Source organism: Pelobates fuscus, chromosome 2, assembly GCF_036172605.1.
Source record: "Pelobates fuscus isolate aPelFus1 chromosome 2, aPelFus1.pri, whole genome shotgun sequence".
NCBI classification, from domain to species: Eukaryota; Metazoa; Chordata; class Amphibia; order Anura; family Pelobatidae; genus Pelobates; species Pelobates fuscus.
In genome coordinates this window covers 302,948,009-302,961,066 of record NC_086318.1, presented here as the reverse complement: position 1 = coordinate 302,961,066, position 13,058 = coordinate 302,948,009, and the positions used below count along the sequence as shown (strand labels likewise).

The window sequence follows — 13,058 nt, the reverse complement described above, 5'->3', positions numbered from 1 at the left end:
AGGAACTGGAAAGGTACCTACAGGAGCTGGGCCTCTGTGATGCTCTTGGTACTGTCAGGACAGACTTAGCCTGTTTGGACCCAACGACAATTCGGGACTTTGCACCATGGTCCTCAATGACCACACCACCTATTTGGGCTATCACTTGAATGACAAGGCAGCTGTTAGGAGAAGCTCCAGAATCCCTGATGATACCAAACTCCAGATATCATGAGACTCACCCGAATATCATATCAATTCCACGGCGTTAAATGTTTGATTTACAATGTTTTAATTATTTTCTTTACTGTGTTTTATACATTGTTCCACTACACACACTTTCAACACAACCGATCCTGATCTTTGCTTCCATAGAGACCACACTCAGACACCTCCAGGAGGTACCGCACTCACAAAGGTTACCTGGGGGCTAGCAATAATATGGCCATTGTACTACACTGCACCTCCTGCCACACTGAAATGTCAAACCGCCAATCGAAATTATCGCATGTGGGCACCCTTAAGGAAACAAAGTTTACCCCCACCACTCCCCCCCCACATCCATTATGCATCCACCAGGACACTAAGCTAATGTCCCCGTGACAGGGGGTGAGTACTATACAGAAGCCCTACCTAACCTGACACTCTGTACCGAGCGGACCGACTCTCGGACTCCTGCTCTAAACAGGACAGCACACAATTATACCTCTGCTTCCACCCACAAACCTCATCTAGGGCAGTAAGGCTTACACTAATCTAATTAAAATAGGGTCCATCGCTAGTGTCGCTTACCTCATTTGTTATTATCTGAATACCCGCAATACTCTTTTTGCATTGAATGTATACTGTTATTTCTCTTCATTTTAAAATTTAAAAATACATTCCCCATGGCATTATTATTCTGACAATAACCTTGTTTGATAGCACAAACAGATTGTCCAATGTTCTATTGTATACTTGTGAAATCTCCTCATGGTGAATGAAAAAAAGAAAGAATTTAAAAACAAAATAGCTAGACAAATCAGAAAAGCCTGCCACATTAGCTCAATTTATGTCATAATACTGTGCACTCAGAAGTCTTTACCTAGCCCGATATCTCTGTTACATTATAAAATTGTGCAGTACCATCAGAATGTCATATAACACAACATTCTTGTCCCTGAATGCTTACCATCAGAGAACTACAGAGAGTTGGAAGGGCATGATCCAAAAATCGGGACTGCCATACCGAAATCAGGACTGGTAGGCATGTGGAGAGCTAATAATTATAATCATTTCAGCTGATCCTGTACAGGGCCCAAAACCGCATATTTTAACCTTAAATTTACTTTTCTATTTTAAATTCTTTACTGTCCCAATTTTAGTAAATTGTTATGAGCACACCAAACTGTTAAACTAAATATACAACTGCATTTATTTGTTTCAATCTCTGCTGTTCTTTTGCACACTGTTTTATTAACACTATTCTATAGTCAGAGATTGCTGCACGTTTGATGCATTGTTTCAAGTCCACTTTGACATATCAGTAAATGGTTGTGGTGACATGTAAATTGCTTATTGTTCATGGTGTTTAACTACCAACTTGATGTTATTTAGACTTTTACAGAGGAGACAGTAAGCTGATTGGGGATGTCTTAGTGCTTGGTGGAGCTACGCTTTATGGCATTTCCTGCGTGTGCCAGGAATATATCGTAAGAAACCTAAGTCGGATAGAGCTACTCGGGATGATTGGACTGTTTGGATCCTTCTTTAGTGGGATTCAGCTGTAAGTACAGAGAACTGCTTTCAAACCTTTATCTAAATACCCATTCTGTGTTACCAAGAGTGCCCTGGCTTCATCCCACCATAACTATTTAAACTATTTTAGTATTGCTTGACACTGCCATACACCCAAGCTGCATCTGGTCTCATGTGGTTTAGAAGTCTGATGTCCATTTTTTGCAAGATAGGAAGATTTTCTTTGACTAACACCCAATGAATGAGTTCTTATCTCACACAAAATTCAAAATGGAAGCTACTACACACCAAGAAGACGGAAAGCAGTGCAGGCACCCACTCAAGTAAGTGTCAAACCATAACAAGTTATGGTGGGATAGTGCCAGGGCATTATATGTACTATAGCCACCACAGTGAGCTGATGCAATTATGTTTGTTGGAGTTCTCTTTTAATATCTCCATTCTATACATGTATACAGTTAGCAGTAAGAATCATCAAATTATTGAGCTATTGCTTTAAATTAATGTTCTCACTGCTACCTTATTGGGGAAAACACAGTGAGAAACTTAGCACATCTTCACTGTTGGTTATGCAAATGTGTCAAGTGAATAAACTACATTTTGCATAGTTACATAGCTGAAAAGACACTTGCATCCATCAAGTTCAGCCTCCTCATGTTTGCTTTTGTTGTTGATCCAAAAGAAGGCAAAAAAAAAAAAACAAACAATTTGAAGCACTTCCAATTTTGCAACAAACTAAGAAAAAAAATCCTTCTTGACCCCAGAATGGCAGTCAGATTAATCCTTGGATCAAGCAGTTATTACCCTACATTGAAAGATTATATCCTTGAATATTCTGTTTTTGCAAATATGCATCTAGTAGCTGTTTGAACATCTGTATGGACTCTGATAAAACCACTTCTTCAGGCAGAGAATTCCACATCCTTATTGTTCTTACTGTAAAAAAAAACAAAAACTTTTCTTTGCCTTAGACGAAATCTTATTTCTTCATCAAATGCAGAAACAAAGGATATTGACCTTTTTCTGAAAGTTGTTACCCAGGTGTAGGATGATATAGAAACCTGTTATATCTCAGACCTTCTCTCTCACACACACATATACTATGTATATATATGAAGTAATAGCTCAGCTCAGTATTTCACTTATCTCAACATACTTCTGGGAAATGTATTTGACTGTCCTGAGATTTATAGAAATTTAATTACCGTATATACTCGAGTATAAGACGAGTTTTTCAGCACATTTTTTGTGCTGAAAAACACTCACTCGTCTTATACTCGAGTCAGTTGTCTGTATTATGGCAATTTTCATTGCCATAATACAGACAAGGACCGGGGGCTGTCAGGAAGCTGTAACTTACCTTCACCGCAGCTCCTGTCAGCTCCCTTCTCTCTCCTCCGTCCGTGCAGCTCCCAGGTCAGCTTCCTCTGCAACTCTCGGGAGAGCCGCGGGGTCAGAGCGTTGCCACGGGTTACCGTGGCAACGCTCCGCGCGGCCGCGAGAGTTGCAGAGGGAGCTGACCTGGGAGCTGCACGGACGGAGGAGAGAGAAGGGAGCTGACAGGAGCTGCGGTGAAGGTAAGTTACAGCTTCCTGACAGCCCCCCTCCTACAGCCCATCCACTGGACCACCAGGGAGTGAGAGGCCCCCCTCCCTGGCCAGCTAAAAAGCAGGGAGGGGGGACGAAAAAACAAATAAAAATAATAATAAAAAAAATAATAATAATAAAAAAATAATAACATAAAAAAATATATATCACAATAATAATTAAATAATAATAATTAATAAAATGCCCACCCCCACCAATGCTCTGCACTCACACACACACACACTGCACTCATACACACACTCATACACACACTGCACTGCATTCATTATATACACACACTGCATTCATACACACACTGCATACACACTGCATTCATACACACACTGCATACACACTGCATCCATACACACACACATACACACACTGCATTCACACTGCACTCATACACACACTGCACTGCATTCATTATATACACACACTGCATACACACTGCATTCATACACACACTGCATACACACTGCATTCATACATACACACATACACACACTGCACTCATATACACGCACTGCACTCCATTCATTATATACACACTGCATACACACACAGCATTCATATACACACTGCATTCATACACACACTGCATTCATTATATACACACACTGTAAATAAATAATAAATTAATATATTTTTTTTTAGGATCTAATTTTATTTAGAAATTTACCAGTAGCTGCTGCATTTTCCACCCTAGTCTTATACTCGAGTCAATAAGTTTTCCCAGTTTTTTGGGGTAAAATTAGGGGCCTCGGCTTATATTCGGGTCGGCTTCAGGGGCGGACTGAGAACCCTCAGGGCCCCCGGGCAAAATAAATCAAGGGCCCCCTTACAGGCCCCACCTATACTCCGCAGCAAGTGCCACCCATGTCCCGCCTCCATGCACTGCCTCCAGCCACACCCTACACAATCTTTAGACACAAGGAACAAAAGTGCAATAATCCCTTCAAGGCCCCAGTAGAGACTACAATTGAGGGCTAATGGGCCATGGAGGGGGGTATTTCTAGCAGAGGCTATCTCAGTGTCCTTTAGAGAGTGTGTTAGAAAGAATCCCCTCCAGGCCCTATTAGAGACTACAATGGAGTCTAATAGGCTTGGAAGGGGGTCTTTCTAACAGAGGCCATCTCAGTGTCCCTGCTGGAAACAGTCGCCTCCAGGCCCCAGTAGAGACTACAATTGAGGGCTAATGGGCCATGGAGGGGGGTCTTTCTAGCAGAGGCTCTCTCAGTGTCCTTTAGAGAGTGTGTTAGAAAGAATCCCCTCCAGGCCCTATTAGAGACTACAATGGAGTCTAATAGGCTTGGAAGGGGGTCTTTCTAACAGAGGCCATCTCAGTGTCCCTGCTGGAAACAGTCGCCTCCAGGCCCCAGTAGAGACTACAATTGAGGGCTAATGGGCCATGGAGGGGGGGAGCATTCTAGCAGAGGCTATCTCAGTGTCCTTTAGAGAGTGTGTTAGAAAGAATTTCCTCCAGGTCCCATTAGAGACTACAATGGAGTCTAATGGGGCCTGGAGGGGGGTCTCCAACACTCTGGTTCCTATTCACAATATAGCAACACAACATAGCTCGCTGATACCTAGGCCAAGTTGGTTCCTCTTACCTTAATTACTGTTGCTGGCTGGCAGTCTGTGGGCTTGCTGGAAGGCTGTGGGCTTACTGGCTGCGGCTGGCAGGCTGTGGGCTTTCTGGCTACTGCCGGCAGGCTGTGGGCTTGCTGGCTGCGACTGGCAGGCTGTGGGCTTGCTGGCTGCGACTGGCAGGCTGTGGGCTTGCTGGCTGCGACTGGCAGGCTGTGGGCTTGCTGGCTGCGACTGGCAGGCTGTGGGCTTGCTGGCTGCGGCTGGCAGGCTGTGGCTTGCTGGCTGCGGCTTGCTGGCTGGCAGGCTGTGGCTTGCTGGCTGTGGTTGGCAGGCTGTGGGCTTGCTGGCTGTAAGACTAACTGGTGGCCTGTGGGCTGGCTGGCTGGCTACTGGCCAGCCTGTGGGCTGGCTGGCTGGCCGGCCTGTGGGCTGGCTTGTTGGCTACTGGGGCACTTGTAGATTATTTAAAGAAATAATCCATGCACAATAACCACTACTGCTCTGTGTAGTCGTTATGGTGCCAGGAGGGCCGGGCCCCCCTCCCAGAGTAAGTAGTCAAACCGTTTAAGAACAGTTTGACAACTTACCTGGGGTCTGCTGGGATATGAGGCTGTAGTAGGGTATAGGAGCAGTGGTGCAATGTGTAAGGGGTGCAGTGTGTGTGAAAGGTTCAGTGTGTGTGAGGGGGTGTAGTGTGTGAATGTGTAGGGTGTGTGGGGCAATGTGTGTATGAGGGGGCTGTGTATGTGTGTGGCAATGTCAGTATGGGGGGGCTGTGTGTGTATGGGTGGGCAGTGTATGTGTGTGTGAGGCAATGTGTGTAAATGTGTATGGTGTGTGTGGGGGCAGTGTGTGTGTATGGGGGGCAGTGTGTGAATGTGTATGGTGTGTGGGGGCAGTGTGTTTATGGGAATCCCTGGTGGTCACAGTGTTGAGAGTGAACTCTAGCCCGTAGCTCCAGGGCTAGAGTTTACTCTCGCAAGAGCCGTAACGTTGCCGTGGTAACGGCGGCAACGATCTGTGCTCGCGCAAGAAGGACCCAGAGGAGCTGCAGGCTGAGCTCCCGGGTCCTCTCTTCCTCCCTCCCCTGCCGGCTGCCCGCACGGTGCCTGCGGACAGGGGAGGGGGAAATTGCCCTCCTCTTACTCCCCCCTCCCACTCTTCTTACCCCCCCCTCCCCCTCTTCTTACCCCCTTCTTACTCCCACCCTCTTCTTACTCACTCTCTTCTTACCCCCCTTCTTACTCTCCCCCTCTTCTTACTACCTCTCCCTCTCTTCTTACTCCCCCTCCCTCTCTTCTTACTCCCCCTCCCTCTCTTCTTACCCACCCTCCCTCTCTTCTTACCCCTCCCTCTCTATTCTTACCCCCTCTCTCTTTTTACCCCCCTCCCTCTCTCTTTTTACCCCCCTTCCTCTCTCTTTTTACCCCCCTCCCTCTTTACCCCCTTCCCTCTCTCTTTACCCCCTCCCCTCTTTACCCCCTTCCCTCTCTTTTTACATCCCCTCTCTCTTTTTACCCCCACTCTCTTTTTACCCCCCTCTCTCTTTTTACCCCCCTCCCACTCTTTTTACCCCCCTCCCACTCTCTTTTTAACCCCCCCTCCCACTTTTTTAACCCCCCACCTCCCACTCTCTTTTTAACCCCCCTCCCACTCTCTTTTTAACCCCCCTCCCACTCTCTTTTTACCCCCCCACTCTCTTTTTAACCCCCCACCCACTCTCTTTTTAACCCCCCCTCCCACTCTCTTTTTAACCCCCCCTCCCACTCTCTTTTTAACCCCCCCCACCCCACTCTCTTTTTAACCCCCCCACCCCACTCTCTTTTTAACCCCCACTCTCTTTTTAACCCCCCCACTCTCTTTTTAACCCCCCCTCCCACTCTCTTTTTAACCCCCCCTCTCTTTTTAACCCCCCCACTCTCTTTTTAACCCCCCCTCCCACTCTCTTTTTAACCCCCCCCCCCCCCACTCTCTTTCTAACCCCCCTCCCACTCTCTTTTTAAACCCCCCAACTCTCTTTTTAACCCCCCCTCCCACTCTCTTTTTAACCCCCCCTCTCTTTTTAACCCCCCCCACTCTCTTTTTAACCCCCCCCTCCCACTCTCTTTTTAACCCCCCCCCCTCCCACTCTCTTTTTAACACCCCCACCCACTCTCTTTTTACCCCCTCCCCTGTAGCGTGGCCGAGCTGCTGTGTGGTCCGCGGTGCCCGGCCGGAGTGATAGGAAGGTGCACACTGAGTGTGCACCTTCCTGTCAGTCCGGCCGGGTAACGGAAACAGAAACTCCTGTTCCGCGCGGAACAGAAGTTTCTGTTTCCTGTACCCGGCCGGACTGACAGGAAGGTGCACACTGAGCACCTTCCTATCACTGCGGCCGGGCACCGCGGACCGCACAGCTACAGGGGAGGGGAGAAGCTGCAGCCGCCTGAGGCTCTTAAGAGAGCGCTCAGGCGGCTGCAGCATTTAAAGGGGCGGCCGGGCCCCCTGATGGCGGGCCCCCCTCCCGGCCGGGCCCTCGGACCATGTCCGAAGTGCCCGACCGGTCAGTCCGCCCATGGTCGGCTTATACTCGAGTATATACGGTATATGGATTTGACTTGTATAACTCAAAATGAATATTATATATTATTATTGTTTGCATTTATATAGCGCCAACTTATTCCTCAGTACTTTACAATTTGTTAAGGGTGAAATTAACTGTTTTAAATTGTTACAGGAACAATAGATTGAGGAGCCTACTCGAACAAGCTTACATTATAGTGGAGGTGGGGTAAAGAAAATAAATTAGGAAGGGCAACATGGGGGATAGAACAGACAGGGTGGGGAAGTAGCAGAATTGAACAATTAAGGAAATGGAAGAATACACACTTTCTATGATTTTGAAGATGATCACCTAAAGGTGCAAAGGCCAAGTAATCATCAAAGCCTCTTCCTTTTCATCTGGCAATTCCTCTGTGGATGCCAATTCAGGCAAACCAAAATGGTTAAAACATGTGCCTATAATCAAATGTCTCATACATTGGCAGTTTCCTTTATTTCATGATTTGCCATTATGGAGATTCAGAGTTGTAGAATTCCAACAAACTCACCAACAGGTCAAAATTTAGACACGTCTAACAATACAATAATCTGTAGGGATCAAGCATCACGAAAAATTTAATTTACAAACTGTTTATGAGTCAATGGTTAGATAACAGTGTTGTAGATTTTAAGGACCAAAGGGTAAAGTTCTCTAATGTTTCCTATTAATATACAATTTACCATTTGTTTAGTATTTCCATGATGTTCTCACACTCTGGGTTGACTTTTTACAGTGTTTTCTGATCTTAAAAATAAGGAGGTAATTTACATAACAATATTATTCTTTTATGAATGCAATGTATAATAATACACATTATACACACTATATTACAGCACTAAATTATGGTGCATGAGTTCTATTCCCTTGTCTTTAGTTGCTTCACATCACTTACAGTCTGAGAACCTTCTGGGTATGGAGTTTATTTATTACGAAATATGAAATTGAATGTGCAAATTAATATTTCTTTTGGCATAGAAATGAAAAAAACTGAATAAAAATTCAAATCTTATTGTTAGTGTCTGAAGACATTTATACCTGTATCTATTATAAAATTCAGAAAATCTGTTTTAAAAATGGTTTTCCTTGAATATATAATCACGTATACATGTAACCCCATAGATTAAAGTTGCGTGAAAAAATAATGAGGAGATATTGTTATAAAGCTAGTGTTCATTTCTAGCATTTGACTTGAATATTTTTATTCGTCTTGACTTACAGCTTTGTGTAGTTAATATAAAACATCTTTTCTTTTCAGAGCGATAATGGAACACAAGGAATTGTTAAAGGTTCCATGGGACTGGCAAATAGGTAAGGCATATTAATACTGTCTCGTAAATAATGCTCCACTAAACAATGAAAAGATCGAATAAAGGGAAGCTTCACAGTGTTTTGAATCTGTCAAAAGCAGGACTGTTTCATAACATTTCTTAAATCAGCTCTCCACCTACTGGCTTATCTGCGAGGAGAACAGCTCCATAAGGAAATTATTGTGCCAGGGAAATATAAAAGGATAGTGCGCTGATTGCAATAGGTCCAAATGAGCATAAAGACCATAAACCAAGTTGGCCATAGCACATTAAATAGGAGATCCTAATTCTGTCAAATTATGCAGTACAATTATATCGTGAGATATTGTTTCTGCATGCTAAATACTGAAGTCCATTTAGCCAAAAATATAGAATGATACGTACTTGCATATTCTGATGAGCCCTATTTGCTGTCCCTCATCCGAATATCATATGAGTAGGGATTTAAAGGGATCCTATAGTGCCAGGAAAACAAACCCTTTTTCCTGGCAGTATAGGGTTATTAGGTCCCCCCTCCCGCGGGCCTGAAAGGGTTAACCACTTACCTGAATCCAGAGCCAATGTCCTTCGGCGCTGGGTCAGGCTCCGCCCATGCTCCTCCCCCGCCGATGTCAGCTCGCGCGCATTAGATCTCCCCATAGAAAAAGCATTATTCAATGCTTTCCTATGGGGAAATTCTGACGCTGGAGGTCTGTGAGGTTTGGATTCCAGAAGCCCTCTAGTGGCTGTCTGATAGCCTGTCACAGAGGGCAGACTCAGGGCTGCAATGTTTACATTTAAGTGCAAAACGGTCACAGCACCCAGACTACTTTAATGAGCTGAATTGTTCTGGGTTCCTACAGTGTCCCTTCAAAGAGACAGCCGGACCACTTAACCACTTAATCTCAATGAAATGGTCTGGGTGCTCCCAGTCATTTTAACCCTGCAATGCAAAATATTACTGTTTTGCAGGAGTGACAATGTTTTCATTCCAGAGCTAACACACTTCTAGTGGCTGTCAGGAAGACAGCTTCTAGAAGCTATTACCAATTTAAACTCTGTTATAAATCAAGTGACCCTCATTGCCACACATTGGCAGCAGGGCCGCCACCAGAAATTTTGGGGCCCCTAACTGAGCTCAGGGTCTGGGCCCCTGGGGGGCCACAGCGCTGACCGGGCCCCTGAAGATATGGGGCCCATCGGGTGGCCCTAAGTGCGTGGGCCACCCGATGTGCCCCATCAGCGTGCGGGCACCGGTGCAACTGCACCGTCTGCAAATCCGCCGCTACACGTGGGGCCCGGGCGGCTGGGCCCCCAGGGCCGCCGGGCCCGTGACAACCGTTATGGTTGTCACCCCCTGATGGCGGCCCTGATTGGCAGCATATTGCCACACATTCACACTAGCCTCCCAATGTTTTTGTGGGGGAGCAAGGAGAACAGGGTGCCTCAGGAGGTAAGGCAAGTAAAACTTATCCTCTTAACCCTTGCAAGGGAAGTGGACACCTATATTGGTTGTTGAACACTATAACGTTAATACACTATTCCTTACGCTGTAGTGTTTTTTTAAATAATAAAAAGTAATCTTGATTAACAAAACAAAAAAATATATAAATCCATCAAGTTCAACCTTTCATATATCTGTTTTTGCTTTTTGATCTAAAAACTTGGGTACCTTTTTAACAATTTATTTTAGGATTTAGTACCGCTCTAGTGATCTGCCTCTGCTGTCTAATCTAAACTTATGCAGAATCAGTGGTGGATCTAGAGCCTAGTCCTAGGAGGGGCACTTGAGTATTTAAAGAAATAATCTATGCACACTAACCACTCCAGCTCTGTGTAGTGGTTATGGTGCCGGGACCTCTCCCAGAGTAAGTAGTCAAACCGTTTAAGAACTGCTGGGATATGGGGCTGTAGTAGGGCATAAGAGCAGTGATACGGAACGTTGCCATGGTAACTGCGGCAACGCTCTGTGCTCGCGAGAGTAGGACCCGGAGGAGCTGCAGGCTAAAATACCCGGTCCTCTCTTCCTCCCCTGCCGGCTGCGGACCGGGGAGGGAGATCTCTGATCTCCCCTCCGGTCCTTGAAGGCACATTGCAGGGCTGGTGCTTGGACAGTGCCAGCCCTGCATTAGCCGGCAGTGAGAGCCCTGGGGGGGCTATTGCCCCGTTGCCCTCCCCCCCGGATCCGCCAGTGTGCAGAATTATAATTGTAGATGTAGTGGGGTGGGCTATTGGTGCTGGGAAAGCCTAGTAGTTTGTCATATAGCTCCAAATCAGAAAAATTATGGAAAGCCACCTATGACCCAACTTGCCATAACCATTGCAATGAGTTGATGTGGGTATACCCTTTTAACTCAACATATGAGCCCTTCGTTATGTGCAATATTGTGACATGAGTAAGAGAACTACATTTTTTAAACTAAAGTTTCTGAAAATGACAGAGACTTTGAAACAAGACAAGGAAATGTATTAAATAAGCAATATATAAGGAGTGAAAGTGGACTAAGAAAAGAAAGAGTAGCAATTTACAGGTTTCTTTAGGCCAAATTATTTGGAGACGAAAAGAAGCCTGGGTTAAGGAATGGGATAATAAAAAGACAAGTACTTGTGCAGATGTACTTTTCAAAATATGCAAATGGAAACTTTATGTGGAATTCATCTCATGTTACTTTCTCTAAATGTCAATAATAAATGGAATGAGCAAAAGATTTCAAGGACAGCTATTTCATCTCGCTGCTTTGATCTTCTGCTTACTTTGAGAACATGAAGTAGTCAAAATAAAAGTGCAATATGTCATAATGAAACTAAGTGAGTATAAAACAAAAATACAGTGCATTGATATATGCCGTGCATTGATACATGTACCAAATTCTAGATGTACTAAATTGACAGTAGAATAGGCAACGGGCCTCAAGGTCAGGGTCATATATTCTTTTAAGTATTATTGTGTATCATCTTGTTTGTGCATGAGTGATCTAATATATATTTGTATAGCTTTACTTGACCTCTTCAAAACAGGATATAGGGAAATCCTGACATGAAATGGTTAAAGGGATTAAGTTGTAACTTCCCCGGAATTTTAATATTAAGTTTACTTATCCCTGTATTCAACAAATATGAATTTGCATGGAGTGAAAGATAAAGACAAGTCCACACCTCTTTATCCTGCAACTGGGCCCCTCAATCACTGTTATAAGTTCTGTCCTTTGCACCCGATAATCAGAGAAGTTGAAAAATAACACAATGTTTCTATTTCCCTTTTTCATTTGAAACGTTCGCCTGAACTGAATTATGATGCCATTTTCTAAATCTTTAATATCAATTTAAAGTAAATTGAAGTATCTCATTTTAGGTGATTTTCAATGTTCTAATCAATGGTGTAAATTTCAGAGAAGTCACAGATGCCTTTCTAAAGAGTAAAATAACCACTAATCATAAGAGTAGAACTGTGTTTCTGCTAAATTGTTTGAAATTATTATCAATAAAGTTGGTTTAAGATTTATCTTAGCTTTAGTCTCTTGTGCACACATTTAGAGAACGTAAATACATCTGGTCCATCGTCCAATTTAGTTTTTTTCTGGATAAAAGGATAATCAGATTGTTTTCTAGAGTTACAGTATTAACATTACGTTACTTAAATTGCTAATCAAACTTCATTAAGCATAGTACTCCCTTTATAAACTGCCCTTCTACTAAAGTCTGAAGCTGCTGCAAAACTGTCATTATCTCCATCCCCACATCATTAAACTCCATCAGAGAACTACAGCTATGTAGCTGTTTTCTCCCACTGACACATCGTCTCACCCTCGCCATCACATTTTATCTTAAAGAAAAGAAAATGCATTTTTAAGCATCATAAATCTTGCCTTACATTGATCGATGACAAGTTCAGTGTGTTATTCTAGTTTTCTGAATACTATTACAATTTATTATTAGTGTGACCTGAACAGGAAGTGAATGTCATGTGTGGCATGGGTGGATTGAGTGTGAGGAAGAGATGGTTAAATGGAATGACCAGCTGACATAGGACAAAATGGTATTAAACAGAATTAGCGTACTTGAGCCTGTTCAGTCAATATGGTACATAGTTACCACATTCAAAGTTCAAATTGTTATGGAACGTACCCAGATTTCAGTACATTACACCAGTGCTAAAAGATCTTCCGCCCCCAAAAAACTCATGAAATCAAGTTACTGGTTAAACACACTCAATAGTTTGGAAGGAGAGATTGATTTAAATGTCAATAAATTGCATTCATGTTGAAATTAATGTGCAGTCCTGGGTTCGGTTGTAT

At 43.9% G+C, this 13,058-nt stretch overlaps 1 protein-coding gene across 1 annotated transcript in view; it reads left to right on the top strand.

Moving 5' to 3' along the window:
- Positions 1–13,058, top strand: part of SLC35F1 (solute carrier family 35 member F1) — a 427,384-nt gene that overhangs the window by 398,830 nt on the left and 15,496 nt on the right. Inside the window, exons 5-6 of the mRNA XM_063443481.1 lie at positions 1,576–1,744; positions 8,733–8,785. Coding sequence (XP_063299551.1) covers positions 1,576–1,744; positions 8,733–8,785 — 222 coding nt within the window. The remainder of the gene's footprint in view (positions 1–1,575; positions 1,745–8,732; positions 8,786–13,058) is intronic.